We start from the raw sequence: 27,899 nt of genomic DNA, 5'->3' as shown, positions 1-27,899 counted from the left end.
GTTATAATTTATTTTTTTGTTTAAAATTTTTTTAAATTACAGTTTACTTTTAATTTTATTTTGTATTGGTTTCAGGTATACAGTATAGTAGTTAGATAGTACTTTACAAAGTGTTCCCTCTGATATTTCCAGTACCCACCTGGCACCATACATGATATGGTGGGGGGACCAAACATAGTCATTATGATATTATTGACTATGTTTTCTATGCTGTACTTACATCCGTAACTATTTTGTACCTACCAATTTGTGCTTCTCAGTCCCCTGGCTTTTCTCACCCAGTCCCCCAAACCCATCCCCTCTGGCAACCATCAGTCTGCTCTCTCTATATAAGTGTCTGTCTCCATTTTATTTGTTCTTTTACATTGTTCTTTACATTCCAAATGTAAGTAAAATCATATAGTATTTATCTGTCTCTGCCTTAATTTCACTTAACATTATACCTTCTAGGTCCATTAATGCTGTCACAAATAGTAAGATTTTGTTCTTTTTTTATGGCTGAGAATATTCCACTGTTTATGTATACCACCCTTCTTTATACAGTTGTCTATTAATGGGTAGTTGAGTTGTTTCCATAGCTTGTCTATTGTAAATAATGCTACAATAAACAAAGGGGTGCACATATTCTTTCAAATTTGTGTTTTGAGTTTCTTCAGCTATATATGCAGAACTGGAATTGCTGGGTGAAAAGACAGTTCCATTTTTAATTTTGGGGGGAAAGCGCATACTGATTTCCCTAGTGGATCCACCAGTCTGCATTCTCACAAATGGTGCATGAAGTTTCCCTTTTCTTCACATCCTGACCAGCTCTTGCTGTTTGCTGACTATTGATGACACCCATTCTTACAGGTGTGAGGTGATATTTTTTGTGGTTTTAATTTGCCTCTCTCTGATGATTAATGATGTTGAGTATCTTATCATATGTCTATTGACCTATTCTCTTTGGAGAAGTGTCCGTTCAGGTCCTTTGCCCATTTTTTAATTGGATTGTTCAGTGGACTTTTTGTTTGTTTGGTATTAAGTTTTGTAAGTTCTTTATCAGTTTTGGATATTAACCATTTATCAGACGTATCATTGGAAAATATGTTCTTCCATTCTGTGTGTTGTCTTTTTATTTTGTTGATGGTTTCCTTTACTGTGCAAAAACTTTTTAGTTTGATGTAGCTCCATTTGTTTGTTTTTGTTTTTTTCATTGTTGTTGTTTCCCTTACCTAAGGTGATTTATCAAAAATATTGCTAAGAGAAATGTCTGAGAATTTACTACCTCTGTTTTCTTTTAGCATTATAATTTTGAGTCTCACATTTAAGTCTCTAATCCATTTTGAGTTTATTCTTGTGTATGGTGTTAGAAGGTGCTCTGGTCTCATTTTTTGCAGGTATCTGTCCAATTTTCCCAACACCATTTATTGAATAGACTGTCTTTACCACAGTGTGTGCTCTTGTCTCCTTTGTCAAATATTATTTGACCATATAAGCATCAGTTTATTTTGGGGCTTTCTATTCTGTTTGATTTGTATGCCTGTTTTTATGCCAGTACCATGCTGTTTTAATTACTATAACCTTGTAGTATAGTCTGATATCAGGTAGCATGATTCCTCCAACCCTGCTCTTTCTTCTCAAAATTGATGTTTGCTATTCAGGGCTTTTGTGGTTTTATATTAATTTTTGGAAATATTTGTTCTAGTTCTGTGGAATGTACCATTGGTATCTTGATAGGAATTGTATTGAAACTATAGATTGCTTTGGGTAGTAGGGACATTTTAATGATGCTAATTCTTCCTATCCATGAACATGGTAGATGTTCCCATTTATTTGTATCTTCTTCATTTTTTTTCAATGTCTTAGAATTTTCTGAGTACAGATCTTTTACATCCTTGGTTAAATTTATTCCTAGGTATTTTTTTGATGCAATTGTAAGAGACTGGTACATTTTTGAATGACATGGAGAAACTGTAGAAATGTTACTAATATTTGTAAGAATTAAACTAAATTACCAAATATTGTTGATTGTATAGCTGCTTTCAAAGGTGAAGCTGATCTTGCTGATATTATAGCCTGGGAAGAGGCTGGTTCTGTATGCTTAAAGATGGCAATCATGATTTTGAAGGTCAGCTATAAAGGGAGATAGATCATGTGCTAGATGTAAACTCATTGGTCTAAACATATTTTTAAGGCATTTTTGGAAAACATGAAATTCTTACCACTAGTATCCTGAAAATCCTAAATATGCTTTTTACTATCATATTGTATTATGTAAATAGGATTTGATAGGCCTAATATTTCCTCCCCTCTCCCTATGTAAAGAGCTATTACACATTTATTAAAGGAACAGGATGCTATGTAATTCTGCCCACACTAGGCAACTTTGCTCTTCTCCATTGCCTGCCAAACCAGTCATGTCTAGCTGATAGGGAAGCTAATTTTAATGACTAACTCATATTTAAAATTCCCCCAGTTTTCCACCATTTGGTGAGTTCTTTTTTTTTCTGTAGTCACCTACCATCATTTTTACAATATGCCTTCATATGCCTTTTGGACAAAACCAAGGACATTTCTTGCCAGAGGCCTTTATGATCCTACTTTTTGAAACTCCTGTCACGTCATAAGCAAATTTTGCCTCAGCATGGAAATACCAGTGCTATTCCTACTTAGATAGCTGTGTCATTTTAAATGTTGCAACAACACACTCAGTTCTTCTCTCTTATGACCTATTCTTTGTCAATGTTTCTGATTCATGTGTTCAAGAATTGTCAAAGTCTTCCCACAGAAAGAGATCTCCCAAAAAAAGAAATACATTGCACTCCCATCAGCTGAACTAAACTAGACTGTGTAAACTATTAATGTGGTTTCCCACATTCTCTTAAATTCTTACTACTTCTCATGTTCTTTTTAAAATGTGTGAATTGTTTTATTTAGTAAATTTTATAGCATTTTTTATTGTGTGGTGCTGAAAAATGCTATTAATCAGTAAATTTTCTTTGACTTCCAGATAAATTCATGGTCACAGTTTTGAAATGATAGGGAGACATTGTTGTGATTGTGAGTAACAAGTCTTAGGCACAGAATACACTTAATGAGTGTCACATGCTGGGAAACGCCCTTTGTCCTTCAAGTGCTGGCTCAGCCGTCACATTGTCTGTACCTATTTGTTGTTGATGTCTTTCCTGTACCCATTCTGTCCCTTTCCCAAACAACTTTATTACTCAGTCCTCCATGTTTTCAGATGACAGGACTTGGTAAATCTATTATTTTCACTATGACACTATATTAATTTTACTGTTTTATGTCCACAAAGTTTGTCATTTTGTTTTTTAAAAAGTTTTGTATTCTCAGTGTAAGAATATATTTGGCACACAATGAAAGGTTGTTAAATAGAATTGAATTAAGTATAACAAAAGGACATGGAACAATCCTGCTGACCAGATCACACATCATGCGGCTCTGGGTATGTTCCAAGTTCAGTACTAGTTGAGGTTTGTCTAGAAATGACACATTTACATAAACCAACCAATTATCATATTATTAAAATATAGTTTTGGGACACTTTACCATGAACTCAATAGTCATATAATAAAATCGTAAAGGAGAAAAATTACTGGAAAAACTTCTCATCTGTTTGGAGTTCAGAAAAAGTAGATGATACCCAAGTTTATAAGGCTTAGACCAAGCTTTGCCTCTGCCACAACAAAGAAAATACTTTAGTTTTAATGATATTTATTATTAAATGGCTCTATTATATATATATACACAAAAATATATGTGCATAAATTATACATATATATGAATGGGCTTGTTGTATGGATTCTCACATGAGGGAATAATAATATAAATATAAATAACAATATAAAGATATACCTACATTGAGGCCTGATGGGCTGGGATATATCTATTTGGTATTTATAATATTTATATTTGTATACTATATAAATAAATTTTAATTTAACTCTTTAAAACAGTACAAGTAGATCAAATTTGAGAATTCTGTAATAAGACACATTTGGGCATGAATAGACTATATTTTCATGACTTATTTGTAATTTATTATTCTTTAACATAGTTAAAAACACTGATTTTTCAATGTATTTTTATACTTCATTGGATTTTTTAAATAGCTTTGTCCCATGGATTCCCACATTAAGATGAATAATTTAAAACATATACCCTGGTTGAAGTTTGACAGACTGGGACATGTCTTACTCAGGTAACAGTCTCTGTTGTGCCTAACAGAAAAGACACTCGTGCCATTTAATGCACAGATATGTGGTGAAGGTAGCCTACTTCCGCACACTTCTATTTAAACTACACTAGTTAGAGTCCTAATGAATTTTTCATAAAAACTTCCATTCTAAAAACTTTATGGAAAAAGTCCATAAAAACAAAGTGGAACAACAACTCTATTCCAATTGCTCAAATAAACTTTTTAAAAGTTCAAGATTGAACTAGCTGTAGCTTCTGTCTAAGCAACTGTCATATGCTCAATGTTTGGCCATCTCTGATGTACTAACATACTAATCACAGCTCATTACAAAAGATGATATAGTTCCTGGGAGGGGCCAGGCTTTCTCACTTATTTATTTAGGCATGACCACAGTGCTCATTATCAGAGATGCTGCCTCTAAAAGAGGACATAACTCTCAGGCATAATTGATAGTCCACACAGGTGGCAGTTTGAGGAGGCAACATTACAGGTTCTGTTTGCTCTCTTGAACAGAATTTGTGACTGTCTAGGGATAAAGGTACAAGACCGAGCCTTTCATATGTACGTCTTTTCTGTCCAGGATAATGTAGTTAGTCTGCTACATGTAGCTGAGTTAAGTCGTAAGAATGAAATAGCAGTTTAGACTCAGGAAAAATGTACTGTAAGCAGGGGCTACCTCTTTAAGAATATAGAAAATATTCTTTTTCTACTAAAGAAACAAATGCTTCTCTTATTAACAAAATCTTAAGCCATGAAATGTTCAGTGGTTTATAGCTGCCTCTCCATAACATTTTTCCAATGGCCAGCTCATCCAAGAGGCCTAGTTATTTTTCAATGCAAGCACTTCATACACTTTCCATATGCCAGAAACAAGTGTGCAGCCATTCTACACATGGCAGATCTCTTTTTATTCTTCATGACTTGGCAAAAACGTGACCTTCACAGAGAGGCCTTTCTTAGTCACTCTTTCCAAGTATTTTCCTCACCTAACCCAATCCATACCTTTTTAGTTTTGATCATAGACATTTTATTCATCTTCACCCTCACTCTCATCACTCATAAGGGTGTCTGTGTTTCCTAGTTTTACCTGCCTCCCCTTTCATATAGTGAGCACTCCGACAACAAGGACCATGTGTTTGCATTTGGTTCATTGTATGTCCAGTAAGTATTAGCACCTAAAATATGGTGTGTGTTTATGGAATAATTTTTTCTTGAGTATTTAATAGTAGCACTTATGTTTTAGAATTCTTTAGCTTTTGTATACAAATATTTTTTTCTAGATCTAGGATCTAGACTGCATTTCTTTATTATTCATTCATTTATTCAAAGAACAACAGAATCCATGTAAGGAATTATGTTAGATATTAGGGTTCAAAAGTAATACAATAATTTGTTATTTTTCTCCATGGTATGTTTTCTGACAATTCCTATTGCTATAGTTCTTCAGAAATTATAAGTTATCTCTACATGATATTTTAAAAAATCCTCACAACCACCTTGAGAAGTGAGGGATAGTATAGTACTAATTTAACACACAAAGTGTTCTTAGAATTAGAGACATTAAGATAACAGAGTCAGTGTGTGACTAAACAAGGTTTGAACCCTTGGATTTCTGATGCTGAATTTTATGCTCTTATTTTAATTGTGCTGAGTGGTTAGTATGTAGAATCAGTCTAACTGGTCTGAGCATTTTTGCACTGAAAACTAATAGATTTATATTCTCAATGTTTCTGCATTTAGAGATCAGTTTATTAATTGATTTTATAAATCAGAAACTATGATTTTCATAAAGAAAAGTATATGAATGGCCTTGAAAGTAATTGTGTTAAACTATAGATAACTGCAGAAAATATGAAATATACTTTATTATCAATTGCCAGGTCATCTGAAAAAATTGTATATATATATTTAAATTAAATTTAAGCCCTGGCTGGCGTAGCTCAGTGGATTGAGCACGGGCTGGGAACCAAAGTGTCCCAGGTTCGATTCCCAGCCAGGGTACATTCCTGGGTTGCAGGCCATAACCCCCAGCAACCGCACATTGATGTTTCTCTCTCTCTTTCTCTCTCTCTCTCTCACTCTCTCTCTCTCTCCCTCCTTTCCCTCCCTAAAAATAAATAAATAAAATCTTTAAAAAAAAATTTGACATTCACTGTTATTTTCCATTAGTTTCAGTGCACAGCATAGTGGTTAGACATTTATATAATTTGCAAAGTGATCCCTCTGATAATGTTAGTACTCACCTGGCACCATACATAGTTATTACAATATTATCGACTATATTCCCTATGCTATACTTTACATCCCTGAGACTATTTTGTAACTACCAATTTGTTCTGAAGAATTATATTTAAAGACCTAAAACAGAACAAAATGAAGCAAAACAAAACAGTTAGCTCTGTGAAGGAAATAAACAGAATTGCCCCCCCTGATTCTTTACTTGTATTATGTACTTGTACTGTTTTGGATCTTAACAAAGTCACAAAAGGTTTCTTGTCTTCATTTTACACATGAGAAGACCAAGTCTAGAATTTAACTAACTTACTGATATTAGGAAAACCAGAATTAAACCCCATTGATCTCTGTTCACTTCCATCATAAAAATGCTGTCAACAAGTTTGAACATATACCAATATTTTGCATTTAACTTTAAAAAGTTTGCTTTAATGGTGGGGTAAGTTTGAGTTGCCCTTTCCTTCTTCATTTATCTTTTCCATTTTTATTTTAATTTTACTTTATCAAGAAGAGAATAAAGCAAGACAAAGCAAACAACCTTTCTTCCAAAAACTAAACACTAAGAAATAAATTTATGTTTAATATTCTCCTTTAAACAGATGCAATACAAGGTACTATTAAAAAGTTTCATATTCAGAATAAATGAATAAATGTCACGTGCAAATATAAACATATGTAGAACTATATAAAGGGGATTTAAATATCATCAAAATAAAAAGTATTTTTCAAATTTTGAACCAGTTACACATTTAAAACATATATTTCTAACTTATTGTAGCAAAGAACTGAAAGTTTATTGCAAACTTAAGAGTGCTTTGAATTTTTGTTTATTGAGGGTCAACACCAGTTCCTTTGCAATTAGCTGATATCAGCATACTGGTCCTGCCAGTTTCTACTTCCAAACACTGATATAAATATTTGGTAAAACACATTTCAACTTCCACATGAAACAAAAGTCAGCATTCCAAAATATCAAACTGAGAATAGCCCATAGGCAAACAAAAGTCACTTTAAAATTCTCTATGACCGTGATAAAATCCCCTTTATTATGATGTGGTGTTATCATGATGTAACACATAGTCATCACCCCTGTAAATCTGACAGAATTTTATTTTTGCTTCTTGAAGAGCGTAGGGTATAGCAATCAAATTAACAAAACTTGGGCAAAGGGCGGGGGAGAGATTTTGAAATGGTAACATCACTTAGGTGAGAAGGTAGACATTGTACTTGGGGACATTAGAAACTTGTTTGGGGTTGTGTGGCACTAGCTTTAACAGTTACTTTTATTAGAGTCACGCAAACAGGTGTCAGTGACACAACTAAAATAAAATGAGCCCAGGACAAAGGGCATAAATGAATACTTTCCACATGGCTCAGACTCAAGCATAAGAACAACACATCACTCATTACTAACAACATTGATGCCACATTGGAAACACTTTCTATTCATTTCGTCTTCCGCATTTTGCTTAGAGGCACAATCATTTACCTGAACATTGAAACAAGGGAAACATTATTCCTTTTCTTGTCTCACAGCTAAGCAACCAGTCAACAACACTCAAGGACTAAGTCCATCTCCTCCTCTCCCCTCCACTGCCTCCGCCACAGTTCAGACCCTCATGGTCATTCTATGGAACCTTCAAAACGACCACTAAACCATCTTCCTGTCTGCACTTTGGCTCTAATTCCCATTCTCCTTCATTCCTCTCTGATTATTCTATTTTCTCAGTCTGATTAAAACCTTTATTTGCCCTCATCTTCTGCAGAGTCCATTCCTAGCTCTTTACTCGGGGTTATGAGATTGCTGGTGATCTGTCCAGCCCACCAGCTTTGTCATATCCTCCTTCTAGTACCGCAGTGCTATGAATAACTTTCAGCTGTGGACATACTTTGGGAGATCATAAATTCTTTGAGGGCAAAAGCATATTTTATGTATGTATCTTTATTTCCAGTGCTAGTTATTAGTAATGAATGCTGTTTTTAATGTTGGTTTTATTTAGTTTTTATTTGCTCCCCCCTCCATATACTAGTTTTCTTTTTCATTTTCTATACTTGGAGAACTTTTATCACTCAAAGTTTTAATCATGTTGCCTTCTTGATAAAATCTTCCAACACTTGCAGCCCTCCAAAAAGTTAACTGTTTTCTCATACAGTTTTATTTTGGCACAGTTCACACTACACATTAAATACTTGTTTTCACATCTGTATCTCTATTTATAGTGTGGGTATCCTAGGGGCAAAGAATAAATCTGAAAATTGTTATACCTCTAGGACAATAGAACAGTTTCTGAAATACTACTACAATGTGGTAGGTGCTATTCTAAGGACTTTTTATTATCTCATTTAATGAATAAATTTTAAATAGATATTTGTTAAAAAAAATAAAAACAAAAATGCTGCCAAATATTTTACTTGTAAGATGTTATACACTGAATCCCATGAGGGGGTTCAGAAAATAAATTAATAATGCCAACTTTCAAGTTGGAGAAAGATAATTTATAAATGGCTTAAGAAATTTGGGGGTGGGTAGGTAGTGCCTAAGTTGGACAGGTAAGAGTCAAGTGGAAATAAAATGTCTTCCCGGGGACTAGAGTCTTCTCAAGGGCAGTTGAAGTTTTGTGACTTATGGGGAGGTGCTAATAAAATGTGAAGAACCAGGATCAGGTCTTCAAAAGTAACACTGTGACTTTTAAAACGAGCCACTAAGAAATTGTAAAAAGTATTAAATTCAAGAAATGTTCATATTAAGATCTTTTATCTTTACTCAAATAAAGCTGATGAAATTATTATATAACTTTATTGCTAAACTCCCACATTAAAATATGAAGATATTGTTTATTAAGTAGCTTTTCTTTAATTGAGTCTTTGTATTTCATCCCCTGCATTTCAAATTGCCAATACATCAGACAGAATAAAGTGGGAAGATGTTCCCATTTGAATGTCAGTATCAGTAGATATTTAACTAAAACTTATACTGCAATTAGCATGTTGGGGGAGAGTAAGTAAATTAAATTTTGTGTTCTTTTCAATATCTAAGTAAACTTGTGATTCAGCAGTATAAACTATTTTCATGGAGTGATAAAGCAAGTGAAGATAGAGTCATAATGAATATTATTTTGCCTTAGTGTTTACTGTTTGTTTCCTTCTATTATCACAGACCAGTTGAATTTTCAGAAGCTAATTACCCTCAAGTTGAGTACCAGAGAAGACAGCAACAATATTGGGACCCTATCCGACTAGCTATTTTCACATTGGTAATAGTAGCAATCATAGGAATTACAATTGGCATTGTTGCTCATTTTGTTGTTGAGGGTAAGTATCCAGGTCACATTTCTATTGCCTAAGAGCTCCATTACTTAATATCTTGAAATTCTCTGTTGTATAAAAAGTGCCATTTGCATGATATTAACATTTTAATTACTAATCTTTTACTGATGTTAAATTATAGTTTGCTCTGGTATCAAACTCTTTGTTACATATTTCTATCCAGTGAAGCTTGCAATGTGGATAGACACAGCTAAAGGAAATACATATTTAAAAAGAGAAAGAATGAAAGATTATCTTCACAGTAAAGATAAACCACATCATGTACTGAGTTTAACATACTTTTCTCAAAATCAATACATTGAGTTGCCCCAAGAAATGCTGATGATATGAGAAAAGTTACCTAAAAATATTTTAAAGGGTTAAAGACCAAACATTATTTTTGAAGGAAAAAGATCATTTCATGACAGGGGGAAAGAAGAAAAACTTTAGGAATACTTTTACATTATGTGTAAAAATAGATTGTTAATACCACAGTTAAACAAAATGGCAATCAACCAAGATTTATTTGATATTTATAATCACATGTGACTGAGATTTTGCCTAAAATTTTACAGAATCACATGACTTACAATTTAACCTTTGGATTGTTGTTTATCCTTGGAATTTCCATTTTGATTCACCTTTTGAATTTAATCAAAAGAAAATAAAATATTTTAAAATATAATCCCATTTGAACATAAAAAAAGTATAGCAATGTTATAAATATTTTCTGAGCTTTGTTTCTACTCAATACTGTTGCAGGAGACAGCCAATTTTTTGTAGGTAGCTTTAGACAATCTTCTTTCAATACTACCTACTAATATTCCATTGTCTTAAACATGCCATAATTGACTTATCTATTCAAATATTCATGGGTGTGGGTGATTCCAGGTTTTAGATATTAAACAATACTGCTATGAACCTTCATATATATATATATATGTATATATATATGGTACGCCTGTGTTACAGTTTGTCTGGGGACCATATGCAGATGTAGAATTGCTGGGTTGCTGGGCATATGATTTTTTAACTTTACGAATACTACCAAACTTTTTCTACCAGAGCTGCATAGGCGCTCCTGTTGCTTCTTATATACACATGATATTTGCTGTTGGCATACCTTTATATATTTGCTAACTTGTTGTACATTGTAGTGTTATCATTGTAATTTTAATTTGTATTTTTCTGACTACCAGTGGACACCTATCCATATATTAATTGACCATTTAGATCTCCCTTTTTTGTGAAATGGGTATTCAAATCTTTTCTCCATTTTTTTTACTGTTATCTGTCTTTCCCTATTGATCTGGGTAGTTCTTTTTGTATTCTGGATGTATATTTATTGTCATTGTATGTGTTACAAATATGTTATGCCAATGAGAAATATAATGGGAGGTATCTCTCTCTCTCTCTCTCTCTCTCTCTATATATATATATATAATGACTATACCTTCATAATTATATAAGGATCTTTAATATTAATGAATGAAATCACTACCACCATTCACATGAAATATGAAAATAACTAGAAAATTTCAAAAACTGAGTTTCCCAGTTATCTGGTATTTATTTTTTAGTTACTTAGAATTATATAGTAAGTTACATTTTTCAACAAATATTTTTATGATCCAGATTAATTTTTTCAGGATTATTTAGGATTTTTTAGTACATCTTTTGATATGGTATAAATATGAATCTGTTTTATTTTGAAGAACATAGTCTTTAGTATTGTATTTTCACAAAAGCCAGCAACTCAACTTTCTAAGGCTTTTTTAAAGCTTACTGTTTGAAACTGCAAGTGAAGCCTGAACTAGGAACTAGGATAGCATCATGTGTCCTCTCATTCTTCAGGACCGGCTCCACTCCCAGGACTGCATCCAGTGTGTTCCGCCATGAGATTCAGGGTCAAGTCTAAATGTTTTGATTTCAAACCCAATATATACCAGTTGTGAGATCTTAGGAATGTTACTTTTTTACTTCACCAAACTTCAGTCAATTAAAACAATATTTTTTTAAAAAGAAAGGCAAAAATAACAATATAAGTTACTTCTAGATGTTAAGGCTACAGATTATTTTTATTCTCTTATATATACTCATCTATTAATTCCAAAGTTTCTGATATAGCATTTATCATTTGAAAAATGTTTAAAAATGAATAATTAATAATCTAATTAAAAATTAGAATGCTGAGCATAGTCTCATATAGAATGTACTTAATAAATGTTGAATATTGAAATATTTATTTAATTTTTTGCTTATGAGAAGCTAAGGTATTGGTCTCTTTACTTGTATCACCTGAAATAGTACCTCATTTTGAAATGCAAAAAAATCAGTATGTTAAATGCAGATAAATGCATACTGTTTGCTGTAGTTTTAATATAAATCCTAAAGGTAATGTGGTAAAGAATATGCTCAAGAGGTTGGCAGGATCTAGGTCAAGAAAAACCTCTGTAGATCATTGCAAAGGGTTGAGACTCCTTATCAGAGGAAATGGAGAAAAACCAAAGTTCTTTAGCTGGAGAAGCAATTTGTTCAATTTTTTTAAATGGAGAAAGATCATTCTGCCACTATGTGGGAAATAGATTTAAGGAAAACAGAACCTGAAGCTAGGTAATAATTAGAAAGCTATTACCTTTTCTAGACAATAAAAGATGAGGAAATGACCTAGAACACTGCTGGCAGTAGCATTTGTGAATAGAGAATGGATTTTAACAATTTGGGTGACAACATTGTCAGACCTTGCTGTTTTATTAAGAAGAGATCAAAGATCACCCCCAAATTTCTTGTCTGGGTGATGAAGTGGATTGTAATGGTACATTTAAGCATTTAAGATAGATTATCTAGATAGGGGGACTTCTTTTTTTTATAGAAAAGTCATTTGGTGTGGATAGACAGTAGCCAGGTGACTGATCCTGAATTAAGGTTGTAGTTTTTCTGGATGGGATAAATGATTTGAGAATTATCAATAGGTTGCATTCATAGAACTTAGAAACTGCAAGACTGATTTAATATTGAAAATGAAGATGAAGCCAAGCTTTGGGTGACTGTGTGGATGATGGCAGTGTTCATGAAGACAGAAAATGTAAGAAGTAGAGTAGGTGTGAGTAGAGGAAGAGGTAAATAATTATTTCCCTTTGGAAATACATACGATGCCTATCAGATGTCCAATGAATAATCTTTGAAGTCAGTTGTTACAGAATTGAAACTCATGGTGGAAATCTGATCTAGAGATAAAAATATTGGAGTCATCAATTGTTAAACAGGAAGGTCATTGAACTGAGGTGGTTCTAATACCTTGGTAGTCTATGTAAGCAAACCAAAACCTAAACCGGAGTCCATCCACTCTTACCTGAGAAAATGAAACTTAAAAACAACCAATCACAAACAGGCTTTCTCACATAAGGCAACCACTTAATTAAGCTGTAGCCAAACAAATAATATCCTTGCTTTTCTTCTGTGTCTTCTCTATAAAAATTTCCCTTAGTTACTGTCGATGGAGTGCTCCTAACTACTTTTGATTTGTCACTGTCCCATTAGAATTTGCTAAGAAAGTTGAAAATTTAAATATGGCTTGTTTTATCTTTTAATATCAACAGATAGTTGATAATTGAGGCTCTCACAGTTAGGATCACTCAGAAGAACGTATTTAATGTGACCAGTCAAGGATAGAATATTGGGTGGCTCAGGATAAAAGTAGGAATAAAGAGTTCCTCAAGGTAAATGAAAAGGAATGGACAAGGAGGAAGGAAAAATACTAGAAGATGGCTTCATAATGCTAAAGATGGAGTTTCAGGGAACATGGCTAAGGCTGCAAAGAAACTAAGAAAGAAAAAAGAAAGAAAAAAAATCTGGCCATTTGATATTACAACTGTAGCCCTTGACAATGGCAGTTTCAGTGGTGCATCGGTAGAAAATTCAGAGAAATGAAAAGTGAACAGGCAAAAAGAAAGTGAAAACAATAAATATAGGCTTCCATTTAAATAAACTTATCAGTAATATAGAAAAAAATGATAGCCTGTTTGATGTATCTTCAAAATACAGCTTAGCTGTGATGTACCTATATTGTAATTCTTTGAGGACATTGATAATTTTTTGAACATATAATTCTTTGAGAACATGATAATTTTATGTGACTTTTCACAATTGCTTTTAATATTTACTTTTCATTGTACATTGCATATCCAATTGTATGGAAAAAATGGTATGCAAAAACACTATAAATGAGGTATTATGAAAGTATACTCTAAGGCCTGAATTCTATTTTAGCTGAGTACACTGATGAAATTACAAAGTATTTGAAAAAATGTTCACAATCAATTTTGTACTAAGAAGAAATAAGCTGCATTATAATAAGCCTATTTCCTGGGTTTAGGGGACAAGGAACTGATTGTACTTAAGCATGGATTTTTTTGTTTATTTTTACCTTCCAGATGATAAGTCATTTTATTACCTTGCCTCTTTTCAAGTTACAAACATAAAATACAGAGAAAGTTATGGAATAAAAACCTCAAAAGAGTTTACACAAAGGAGTCATCAGATTGAGAGAATGGTAAGTCCAATAGAAATTTTTAAAAGTTTATACATGTGTTTTTCTGCCTCACTTTGAATGTGGTTGTCATATGTACTTAGTTTCCCATGCCTCAATTTCTTTTTCTGTGAACTGAAGATAAGGTGGTACACCTAGGTTGTACCTAGGGTGTACAATTATGAGGACAAAATAACTTGAGCAGAAGCATAGCAGAGCATTCTCTAGCTCCAAATTCTCTATCCTTATATAGTTTATATCCCAAAAAGTGCAGTCTGTGATGAAGACTCTTGGTTAAGCTATTTATTAAGCAAAGGCTTTCAGAAACTTCTTTTAAGAAAATGAGGGCAACAGCAAAGGACAGAGCAAGAAGTTAGACCAAGATGTGCTTTCAGAAGTGCAGGCTCAGACTCATTTCTGAGGGAGTCTGAAACCTAAATTATTGATACATCAGACGGTTGGTTCTACACAAAGGTAAGAGGGTTGGGCTATTTGTGTTATAACAACAAAGGCTGCCCAGAGAAGGTGGAGAAAAAGTTACAAGACATCACAGAAACAGATGCTCAGGTCAGACAAGGTCAGGCCTCAGGAGAAATATAAGTGTGAGCTATTTTCAGTCAAGACTTATAGAAGCTGGGGGATGGCTGGGAAACAAATATCTGCTAGTATTCCTCTTTCATCACAATTCATCATCACTTAAGTAAATTTGGCTTCTTAAGAAATTTCTTAAAAAGAAAAGCTTTATTTGCTTATATGTGATTATAAAGAGTACAAGTCCCATTTACATAGGCCTCCTGATTGCCAAAGGCATGATCCTTTCTGTGCTTCTCTTTCTTTTGTTGCTCCATGAATGACCTCATCCTTCCACATGTTGAATGGGACACATTTGGAAGAAAATAACAGAAACCCAATTAATGAATCAAAAAAAGAAAGAATGGAAGAGAGTGGGAGGTGAGGAGGGAGGGAGAGAGAGGAAAGAAGAAAGGAAAGGAAAGAGGGAGGGAGTGAAGGAAGGAGGAAGAAAGGAAGCAGGAAGGAAGGAAGGATGGATAAGACTGTTGGAAAAATCTAGAGATTCATCTGGCTTCAGGTATGCAGGAATTCAGAGACTTGAACAACGTCCACAGGCTTTTAATGAAAAGAAATTGTTATGCACGTGGCAGAGAAGATAGTTAATAGCTACATGTTCCCAAGTTATTTACTGAGGCAAAAAAAGACAATTTTCCATGATAGTCCTTGGAGGAAAGTATGGAAAACCAATCTACTAGGTCAAATTTGGAATACCTGCCCATCCTTATAATAATCACTTTAACTAAGAGAATAAAACTGTTCTACCCATGTGAGAAATGAAAGGAGGGGGTAAATTTAGCTATATATGGAAGTACAGGATGACTTCTCTATAGGAAAGGAGGGGTCCTCTCAGCAGAAAAAAGTGGGGAAGTACTGACATATACAGTAGCTTTATTTCAAGAATTTTAATCACTAACCCAGATTTCTCTGAACTCCAGACTTGTGAGGTTCATTGTCTATGTGACATTTCCACTTGAATCTCCCACGGATACCTCAAAGTTATCATATCTAAATCCAATTCTTGAAAGTGCTTCCCTATCCCACTCTCTTATTCCCCTTTTTTCCCACTCAACAAGTGATATCACTATTTGTCTAGTTCTAGAATACCTACATTTCCCATATGCTCATGTCTGATCCATTCACAAGTCATGTTTCTACTTCTAATTCACTATCTCCATCCTATATCTAACTAATATTTTTCTTTCTATAGGCAACTCACAGTAATAACTGCTTCCATTTCAGGCACCCTCTAATATCTTGTCTACATAGCAACTGGAATTATCTTGTAAAAACACATTATAGTATTATTTTGTTTAAAATTTCATAAGTGGTTTCTGAATGTACTTAGAATAAAATTCAAGCTCTTCTATGAGTCTTTCTGTTTTGTTTGTTCATTTATTTTGTTCTTTAGATTCCACATGTAAGTGAAATCATGTGGTACATGTCTTTCTCTGTCTGACTTGTTTCACTGAACATAACACTCTCTAGGTGCATCCATGTTGTCACAGATGGCAAGATATCATTCTTTCTTATGGACAGCTAGGTACTAGACTTATGGGGGGGTCACTTTGTAAATTATGTAAACGTCTAGCCATTATCCTAGACATCTGAAACTAATATAAAATAATATTGAATGTCAACTATAATTGACAAATTAAAAAAAAAGATTTCCTGGAGGACCAAAAAAAAAAACCCCAAAACAAAAAAGTCTCCAAGCTCCTCATGAAGGTCTCCAATGATCTAGATGTTTGGTCTCTAACAATTCCTAACTTTCGTACTCTTCTCCTGCTCTACCCGTATTGACATTCTTTTGGATCCTCTGCACATTCTGTTTCTTCTACCTGGAAGATTGTCCCACAGCACTGCTTTCCTGGTAGCTTACTCCTTTTTATCCTTCAGATATCACTTAAATGTCTCCTCCATGGAGAACCCCTCCCTGTTATAGACCCCCCCCGCCATTACTCTATATCATTTCACTGTACTAGTTGCCCATTTATTTATTACTGTCTATCTGTTTACCTCTGTAGTCGGTGAGTCCAGGGACCACAACTTTTTGTTCCCTGCTCTTTATCCAGTGTTTTCACAGTACCTGTAATATAGGAGGCTCCCAATCAATTGTTGAATAACAAATAGAAAAGTGAAAAAGGGAAGGAGGTTGGAATTAGTGAAAGAGTCACAAAAGGATGCAAAAGCCAGAATTTTTTTCTTCATACTGTTGTTTCCTTACACTGTTGTTTAAGATTAACCAGAGTCAAAGAATTCATCCTTAAATTAAAATGTTATTGTACACCTACTTTGTGCAAGGCTGTGGAGAATGCCAGTCTGTATAATATACAGTTCCTTCCTTACTGGAGTCTACAATGTGGTTTACATATGGAAGTTTATGCATGGAAAATAATATAAACTAAAAGTGTAGATAATATGAGAACTAAAAACATGATATAACAGTATGAGAGCTACTACAGTGCAGAAAATAATTGTCAAATATATGATCTAAATGATCAGTGTTTTAAGAGATCAGAGGAAAGAAAAATCCCTTTGAGCTAGCAAGAAGCCTTCTTGGAGAGAAAAGGGAGACGGGATTTGTTTTCTTAGTATATTTGCCCTCTGCTGGTACATATTTCCCTGACAGTACCAGGAAACCTGCAGAATTTGCCTGACTTGTTTTCGTAGGTGGATCTGGAAAGGGATCCCTTAGTTGGCATCCAGTAACTACTTATCTTCCATGAGGACAGTCCGCATGTAGTTCCCAGCCAGAGGGGAAAGTGCGAGCCCAGTCTTGCCAGAGACAGTAACTGGGTGTCCTCTTAGAGCCACACTTTGTTCCAAACATGTTGTATCATTTTTAATGCTGGAGTTCAAGGACTACAATTGGCATCTGATCTTAAGGAGAGCTCTTCTGTTTTACCACAAACTTACACACTCTTGTTTTAAATAGAATAATCTCCAATAAAATACTCTGTTCTTTATGGTTTGAATCAAAAACAGGGAAGGATACAATTAATTTTTGTAATTTGGACTAAATGTAATACTAGTGAGTTTTTATTAGAAAAATATAAACATGAGTTAAACATCTCCAGAAACTGCTTACGATAACTAGGCATCTAGAGAGCAACAGTTCCCTTCGCCTGGCTAAACTGAGAAGCAGCAAAGAGCTACCTACCAAGAGGCTATCTTTTATGAGACTCAGAGTCAGGAAGTAAAAGTTTATTGAGTCCTTCTTTCAGAGTTTCCCAACCTGGGACAGCTCTACCCCACCCAGCCAAACATCTGTTGTCACATAAGTAACACAGGATTGTCAGTGTCACTTACTGGACTTAAGAACACAAAATCTAGGGCCAGATTCCCTGGGTTCTTGTGCCAGAACCACTACTTTCTTTTGTTCTTGTTCCTCACGCTTTATAACTTTACAACAACTTTACAAGGTAATTATCGTATAACTCCCCTTTTACAAGTGAAGATGCGTAGGCAGAGACGCTAAATGATGTTTCTACGGTCGCCTCCTAAGTAAGAGACAACCTCACAAATTGACAATGTGCTTAACCACTATGCTTTCACAACCTCAGACTTGGTTATGCTTTCCTAGTGCCCTGCATACATGTGCATTTTTGTTTGAATATTTTTCATTACTTTTTTAACTTTTCAGTTACAGTTGACATTCAATATTGTATTAGTTTAAGGTATACCACATAGTGCAGAGCCACCCCTTTCTATGCTACTCTGGAAAAGTTGACTTAAGTATCCTGAGCCTCAGTTTAGTCATGTATACAATGGGGATGCTAAAGATAAATGAAATACTTTCCTCATTTGGTTGTGTGAGGCTTAAACAAAGGAATCAGTCCCATGCCTACCTTGTAGTGTGGGGTCAACACATGTAAGCTGTTCTTTATGGTCATACTAGTACTGTACTCTATCTAGTGGTGTTATTCCCTTCGCCTGGCTAGATTTCTAGTGGTGATATATATAGAGGTGTCTACTCTATCTAGAAATATCCTGGTTGCCAGCATTGCAGGGCAACTGACAAGAGGAAAGATAGAGTAGAACCACACAAACATGCCAGCAAAGGGACAGATGCAAAGGCACAAGGTTCAAGGGAGCTGATTTTAGAGCATAGCAGTGGGGTTGCAGAAAAGGATGCAGAATCAATATTTTATGAGGTAAAACCTACCAAGCATTGTTACTAGTTTAGAAGGAGGAATCTTATGGGGAAGAAGGCAATATTCCCTCTTCCCAGAGCATACAGTAATTGAGGGGCAAGATTAACCAGGGATATGGGCCTATGTAAACTTACATGGACTTGTAATATCTGATTCTCAGTTCAGTGGGGTTTTTTTGTTGTTTTGTGTTGTTGTTGTTTTTGTCTCGAAAACAGCAACTTAACAGCCTTTTGGAAATCATAACCCTCTGGGAAATCAATTCACTGAACATTCAAAATCTCTGACTGGCTCAGATCAGAAAAGCTGAGTAATAAAATGCTAACAGTATGGAGTGTGGTGAAACTTACTTCTAAATCTAGCACCAGTTGTGAAAGCAAGCCTGCCACAGAGAGATGAGTAACAAGTGAGGGTGTCAGAGTCACACAATAGATGTCGTTATGTATTATGTCAAATGCTGTAGTAATGGGATAATAACTTAAGAAATCAACACATTAATATCAATAATGAACTACATGCCATATTTGAGAATAAGGAAAACTTACAGTGGATTTTCTTAAAAGTGAGGATGTTGCCTTGAAAATTAGCACAGATATTTTAATTCATTTCATGATAATCAAAATGAACATTATTGCTAGTTGACAATATGCCAGGCAAGGTGTGAAATGTGTGATATACATTACTTCATTTAATGCCCAAATAACTCTATGAGGTAGCTATTGTCATTATCCCATGTACAGGAGCTCAGCAAAATTGAACAGTTTTGTTACAGTTGTTCAGTTCTCAGGATTAGAGCCTGAGTTAGTCTTACTGCTGTGAATAGCCTGTGCACATATCTGAGAATAAACTGAAATCCTTGTTGTGCCTCAAGTCTCTCAATAAGATGAGGCATAACATTTTTCTTAAGACTAATACTTTTTAAAATTTTTCTAATCAGATGTCTAGGATATTTCAACGTTCTTCGGGAGCAGGTCGGTTTGTCAAATCTCATGTTATCAAAATAAGGTAGGTAACCTTGGTTTGCAACTTCAAACCAGTACATTAAGAACCATTGGATCAACACAATTGCCCAGCTCCCCTGAGCTAATGTTTGCTGGAACACAAAGATGTCATGAATCTTGAGTAGCCCATTTAATACTACCTAGTCATTTGCCAGTCTCAATAGAAAGATGTAAGGTGCTCTATGACAAGAGACACTGTCATTTATTGGATTAAAAATAAAGGTGCTCTCCAAGAGGAAATTAATGCACAGAGGAGGGACAATGCTGCCAACATATCCTGCTCCTTAAGCAAGGGACCCAGCAGAACTTAGCCCAGTTCTGTTTGTCCTCATTTTAAGCCTTCCCAGCAATCAGCCTATGAGTTGATCTGCAATAAGGATTTTCCTTCATGCCATTATATTTCTATTGCTATTTTTTAATTAAAAAAATCTTATTGTTGTTCAAGTACAGTTGTCTGCATTTACCCCCTACCACTCCCCCTGAACCTCAGCCATCCCCACCTTCCTCCCCTGATTCCAACCCTCCTTGGTTTTGTCCATGTGTCCTTTATAGTTGTTCCCGAAAACACAGTCCCCCTTCTCCCCCATAATTTTTACATTTTTAATGCTTTCAATTTTATGCTCCTATAAAAGGCAATACCCATAAATTTTTTTAAAGATTTTATTTATTTATTTTTAGAGAGGGAAGGGAGGGAGAAAGAGAGAGAGAGAGAAACATCAATGTGTGGTTGCTGGGGGTCATGGTCTGCAACCCAGGCATGTACCCTGACTGGGAATCGAACTTGCGACACTTTGGTTCACAGCCCGAGCTCAATCCACTGAGCTATGCCAGCCAGGGTGATACCCATAAATTCTTAAAGTGGTCATACACTGTTGTCAGAGACTAAGATAAATTACTGTAATCCATCCAAGGCTTGACATTTATTAGAATATATTTTCTACCCATTTTTGATGAAAGTTATTACATTTTTCTATGGATATCAATATATAAAATATGTATTTTTAATACTTATTTGTCTGCTTTACTCCTTGATGGTCAAGTAAATATGCATATGGTTAAGGAGCTCCTGCCTTTTCTTACTTCTCTGCTCTCTACACTTGTTCCTTCCTTACTTTCTTCATCCTCTCCTTCATCCTTCACATATTTGTGATATGTTTCCAATTAAATTCATTCTCAAAAGGTGACAGAGGCTTTTTCAAGACCTATACATTATAGTATTAATTGATATATTTGGTATAAATATATTTGGTATATATTTGATATATATAGTATAAATTGATATTTATCAATAGACTCCCTTGTATAACTGCTTTCTCTAATCATCTACTTATCATGTATTAACTGATCATCAACCCCCCAATGGGGTTAACAACCCCATTGTTAACCAATGGCTTAACACAATAAAGGTTTATTTCATTTCGGTGGCTCAGTTCAAAGAGTCAGAAGTGGCAGCAGGGGATGTGGATGCTGGCAGGGATGGCAGAATCGCTCCCTGGATTTTCCACACCTGGTTGGTAGATATGGAAGAAAGAAGGCACAGGAGATGGAATGAGAGGTTTTTAGGGTCTGGGCCTAGAAGTGGGGTACGTCACTTCTGCTCACATTCTATTGTTTAGAATTCACTAGGGAGTTTCAATAAACTGCAGGAGAGGCTAGGACATTAAGTCTAGATCTATTCTCAGAAGGCAAAGAAACCTGGGTTTCGTGAACACAAAGCATTGTCTTTTCCACATCACTTCTGACGAATAATGATGGTTACACCTTTGGCTCAAAGTACCTTAGACAGCAAATCCTTTAAGTGCATGTAAAGCATGAGCTCATAAACATCTCCTTCTCCCATAACTCCTCCAGACTATGAGCTAAGTAAGGGCAGAGAACAATTTTTTTTCAGTTTTGTATTTTAACCAGCATTTCAGAGATAATTTAGAAATATGATATACACATATGCCATCCATTGTATTACTTTAGATTTAGTGTGAATCATATCTAAAAGTAATTAATGATTAGAGAACTGGCTTTATTATTATCCCTATTTATCTGCTTTTTGTTCTTTAGTCCAGATCAAAACGGTGTGAACATTCTTATGGTGCTCATGTTTCGATACCCATCTACTGGGATTGCTGAGCAAATTAGGAAAAGAATTGAGAATATTTTATATCAAAATCTGAAGACAAAGCAGTTGCCTTTGACTATAAACAAACCATCGTTTACACTCACACGTAAGTTCTTACACTACCTTGTGATTCCCTTCCTTGCAGTCCTCTCATAAGAATTTATGTCAGTGTGACCTTTCATTTTAAGAATTCACCAGTGATATATTCATATATCAGTATGGAATAAAACTAAAATAAAAATTCACTTTGAGGCAAAGTTTAGTTTTGTGAATATTTGTTTTATGTTTGTTTAGGCCTCTTCTGTACTTTCTACATTTTCCCTATGTATTGTAATGTTAGGTATTTTCAAAAACATAAAAGAGTGGGCATTGTTTTCATCATTTTAAGAAAGCTGAGACTTAAGGAAGATGTAAGGCACGGGACTAGCAAGCCTTGGGGCCAGACTTGGTCTTTACAGGTTAGTTCAGGATTAGCTTCTGAAGTATCAAAGCAATAGACATCTTTATGAAGGTTTTCCCCTATAGGAAGAACAATGACATGAACTGTGAAGTGGTTCTCCAGTTTATTTCCAATTTAAAGCTTTTTTTATTTATCTCTTCATTTATTCCTTATAAAACAAAAATTAGAAAAATTGTTATGTTCTCCCTCAAAAGTGGAGGAAAATTAGGTTCAAAAAGGTTATGAAACTCACACTAAGATTACCTCAAAGTTAGTTGCAATCCTAGTTGAGAGGCATATCTATTTTTTATATCAATACTTAATTAGAGAAAGTAAAAAAATGTATTTCAAATAAGATCGTAAGTGTCAATGTCAGGATTTTGTCTTTTTATTTTCTTATCCCTCTCCCCAAATTCTAGCATATTCTAATATACCAAAGGTGTTCCAGCTCTGCTCATTGCTTCTGCTTAAGTGTTTCAAAGTTCAGTTACTTCTGATTTAATACAAGAAAATAAGACTTGTTCTTTGGATGTCAAAGTATTTCCCCTCTCAGCAGCCAAGAATTTAAGAAATAGATGGTCTAAAGTTACTTTCTATGTTGTTAGAAATTGGGAAACTCCTATAAATACATTGTGAGATGGAATCCCCATAGACATTAATGACAAGATTTTTAAGAAGTAATTAGTAATAATGAAGAGTATGGTTTCCACCTTTATTATCAATCAATAATATTCTAAAACAAAACCTGGTATTTTCCAGGATATTACAAATGGTGATCTCAAACTAAATCTCAATTTCTGAAAATATAATTGCCCCTAATGCATGATCACGTATACTAAAGTAAAAGATCTATCATCAAATGGGTGATAAAGTATAGGCTTTCTCCTTTTACCATTAAAATTTTTTTCAGCCTTCTTGGTCATGTACACCGAATTTTTATTATATGCATTGCTTTAATATAAAAATAACTATATTCTATTTAACAGATGTGATCATAGAATTTTGTGGTCAAAATTCTACTGTATATATTGTTTTCTGCCATATGCATATTGGGTTTGCCAAAAGTCTGTATGGTTTTTCCTATAAAATAAAAGATACATTTTAGTTTTACCAATAACGTTATTGATTTGGATATTTTGAGTATGTCAGCTATCTCCCTAATAGTGTAATGTTGATTGTTCTCAATTTATGTCTCGATTTGATCTCTATCAACTTCAATGGGTCTACCTGACCATTGAATGTTGCCCAGCAACAAATCCCTAGCACAAACCTTCTCAAACCACCTTTTGCACATTCGATCAGTAACAGCACCTTCTCTACACATTGCAAATATCTTTTTTGTGTGTTTCAGTTGTGTTTTACCTTTCTTGAAACAATAAAGCATAATATGCAAAAAAATGTGTATTTTTCCATCTTCAACATTAAAATAGCTACACAAAAATTCATCAATTTTGGTAAGTTTTTTTAATGCACAGTGATATGACAGCTATCAAAATACTATCTAACAAAATTGTTTTGAATGACGTTGAAGACAACTAAGTGCTACTAGAGCAATCTTATGGAAAAAAATGGACAGACTTTTAGGCCAACCCAATCTCTTGTTAAACAAAGAGAATTGGAATATCCAGAAAACCGCTAGTATGATTTGGGACTCACATCCTTCTTTTGGGAAAGTCAACATTCCTGAGCAACTTATCATATATTTTTCTTTTTTTCTGAACAAATAACCAAAATTAAACAAACACCTAACCACCAAAAATTAAATGACACAGAGCTTAAATGAACACTGAGATACATTTGAAGGAAAAAGATGTCACAGAGGGAGGCATAAAGTGGAGGACAGATTGTGATGGGGTGGTGTCCCTGGACTGGGTGTATATGAGAGAGCTTCCTGCCTCTAGTGCCTGGTGCCTGAGCCCAATCATCTGAGAGAGAATCCTCAGTGAGAGAAAGCCATCAACCTGCATTAAATGTATTCCAACCCCTTGTAGACCGAAGCCTGAAAATTGAGCTGTGACGGGTCTGCAATGCCTTCAGTTCTCTGGAGCTGCCTTTTCAACATAACTAACTACACATAGGTTAGTGCACCTGATATAGTGAGCACCAATTGTAATAGGAATCAGAGATTGCTTTCATGAGTTTTACTGAAGCTCCCAAAGAAAGCAATCAGGGACATTTATCTTTACCGTTCTTTTCTAATTTTCTAATTTCTCAGCAAAAATTAAAACCAAAATGCTCCCTTTTTATTTTAAATTAAACTTATACATTTGAGATTAAATCAGAGTAGAGGGTTATTTAGAACTTGGCTATGAAAAATCTCATGTTCTTTTGAAATACACATGCTTTGGATAGTAAGCATTTCCTAAAGAGACAATTTGAGAAAAATTACATAAAAATAAGAACATATTCTTCTACCAACTAATTCATGTTTTGTTTATTTCAGCTATTGACAGCAAAAAGATGAGGAATCTTCTAAACAGCCGTAAGTTCCAAAACCCACAATTAACTGTGTCTTTTATAGTAAAGATACTGTATAAAAGCCATAAAAAGTTAGTAAAATGTAGCAAGGGTTTTTTAAATTGAGGTATAATTAATATAACATGATATTAATTTCAGCTGTACAATGTAATGACTTCATATTCATGTATACAATAACATAAAATAATCACCACAAGAAACAAGAATTTTTGTTCATTTTATATTTTTGTCAAACGCTTAGTTTTTTATTATTGTTTATTACTTTTAAGCTATTTAAATTTATAAATTTATACTAAATGTGATTTTAAAATTTCCAGCTTACAGATTATGATAAAAAGTACATAGCATTTTTGATATAACATATGTACCTATATATCTAACATTTTATTTTACTATTTTATTAAATAATTATATTTTAATATACTATCACAATTCAGAGAGTGTTTTAAATTTGTAACTAGTTAGGCTTCTTCCTGTTAAAATTTTGGGGTTTCTTTGGGGTTGCATTTTTGTTAAAATATTTGTTATAGTCATTTTTGTATCACCACTCCCAAAACTGATACATATTTATGTTTTTTTATGGAAAAATATATGTCTATTAAAACATTATAAGAACACTAAAAAACAATGAATGTTCTCTATATGTAACATGCAAAATTTACCATATTTTCAAATATTGTCAATGCTCATATATATTTGTTCTTATTCATGTTTCAGGCTTTTGGTAAATATTTTTTCTTCCATTGAGTTCTGTCTTTTTTATTAACACATTTTTTAATACACATATCTTCTTGCTTGCCTTTATGTTTGTTAAATCCGTATATGAACCTTTATCTTTTTAGTTATCAAACTCAAGGATAAAGCAAGAATTATGCATAATGAAAAACATAGTCTAAATTCCTCTCCTCAACTTCAATTGACTTTCCAGTCTTATATAAATAACTTCACAATTTTACTTATCACTTAATCTGTAAATAGTTGATTAATATTGTTTTTTAAACATTATGTTCCATTTTATCCCCATAGTTACAATTATTTACTTATCACTAAAATCTCCTGTTATATTAATATTTACTATTTTCCATTCTTGAGTCTTAATTTAGCATTACCTTTTGGTCTGCTAAGCCATATCTTTAAGTCATTTTAAACAAAATTATACAAATGGTATATTGTCTGAGTGTTTGCAGATGTAAGAATATCTTTCCATTTCCTTTATTTCAATGTCTCCTAGGATCATTTGTTCATAAACTTTTCCTGATAATTCTATACAGGATATTCTGTTTTCTTCTAGTATTTTTGCTATAGAATAGAAATCTAAGGCTGGTGTGAGTTTTATTCTTATGTAGGGTATCTTTTTAGTTTCTGATGAATATAGGAAATCTCTATAACTTGTTTACCAAGAGATGTAGAAGTGGTTGTATATTTACTGAATTTTGACAAGGACACCAAGAGTGTTTTCAATGTGGACACTATATTTTTTCTTATTCTGGAAAAATGTTCTTCCATTATAAATTTGATGATTGATTCTGTTTCATTTGTTCATTTCTTTCTTACTCAGGAATACAAATGATGTATTTGAATGTCCATATTCTGCCCTTCATATCAATTATTATTTATAGTTCCAGCTCAAGTTACTCTCCACTGCATTCTGAAAGAATTATTATTATTTTTTACCAATTCTATACTTATGTAAACAACTTGTATCAATTGTCGGGTCTCATTTTTTTCTCATTACTTCATCCATATGGATTTTATATCTGTTAATTTTTTTTAGTGATTTCTTGAACTTTATTTCATTATATAAAGCACTTTTGTTATATGTGATCTTATCTCAGCGTATATTCTCTTAGAGTTGCCTGCTTTTGTTATATTAAGGTCATATTTTCTTGCATGTCTTTGCTGATACCAAGCAAATGTGTCCTAAAAGTTTTTGTAGAAAATAACTTTCAGTAATATATTTGTATTCGGAGATTATATATTATCTGATGTAAGGGGCCCTGATACTGCTGTATCTTAGGGACACAGACAACTGAAAGGCAGTTACTAGAGAGAGTGGGGGATGGGAAGAGAATGAAAAAGATAAAGGGGGCCAAATATTTTGGCAACAGAGGGAGATTAGATTTGTGGTGGTGAACACACAACGCAATCTTCAGTGCAATGTATTATAGAATGTACATTTCAAACTTATATAATGTTATTAACCAATGTCAACCCCAATAAACTTTAGAAGAAACTATTCTTTCAAGGAGATATATCTATCTATCTATATATAGAGATATATATATTTATTATTTTTCCACCACCATACACTCTTCTACCTCTGCCTACCCGCTCCCCTCCACAATTACTACACTGTTGTTTGTGTCCATGAGTTCTTTCTCTTGTTTTTATTTTTTCACTTGATCCCTCTATGCCTCTCCCACCTACCCAACCCTCCCAGGGCTCTCAGCCTGCTCTCTGTCTACAAGTCTATCTCTATTTTGTTTGTTAGTTTAGTTGTTCATTAGACTCTCCATATGAATAAATCATATGGTACTTTAAAAGGTCATTATTGTTGAAATTCAGGGTTTTGCAAAGACAACATATAGATTTATGTCAAGGGAGAATCATGGCCTACATTACTGAGCTCTCTTTTAGCAGTAAAACTATACACTTTGATGTAGATCCTTTTCATTTTATATCCAACTGTCACTTACCAACTGTCACCCAGCTGGGTGACCTCCAGCAATTTATGTTCTCTTTACAAGGCTGAATTTTCTCTTTTGAAAAGTGATTTTTGTAAATGTATCTAAAACACTTAGCATGTTAAGTCTTTTTATTGAATTTATTAGGGTGACATTGGTTAATAAATGTATAGGTGTACAATTCTATAATACA

At 33.9% G+C, this 27,899-nt stretch overlaps 1 protein-coding gene across 1 annotated transcript in view; it reads left to right on the top strand.

The window, feature by feature from the left end:
* Positions 1-27,899, top strand: part of LOC114491858 (transmembrane protease serine 11F) — a 56,227-nt gene that overhangs the window by 16,493 nt on the left and 11,835 nt on the right. The window contains exons 2-6 of the mRNA XM_036021318.1: positions 9,591-9,745; positions 14,173-14,291; positions 19,929-19,996; positions 22,048-22,211; positions 24,988-25,026. Of these exons, the coding sequence (XP_035877211.1) occupies positions 9,591-9,745; positions 14,173-14,291; positions 19,929-19,996; positions 22,048-22,211; positions 24,988-25,026 (545 nt within the window). The remainder of the gene's footprint in view (positions 1-9,590; positions 9,746-14,172; positions 14,292-19,928; positions 19,997-22,047; positions 22,212-24,987; positions 25,027-27,899) is intronic.

Source organism: Phyllostomus discolor, chromosome 1 (assembly GCF_004126475.2).
Source record: "Phyllostomus discolor isolate MPI-MPIP mPhyDis1 chromosome 1, mPhyDis1.pri.v3, whole genome shotgun sequence".
Lineage (NCBI taxonomy): Eukaryota > Metazoa > Chordata > Mammalia > Chiroptera > Phyllostomidae > Phyllostomus > Phyllostomus discolor.
This window is presented reverse-complemented; position numbering and strand designations above follow the sequence as displayed.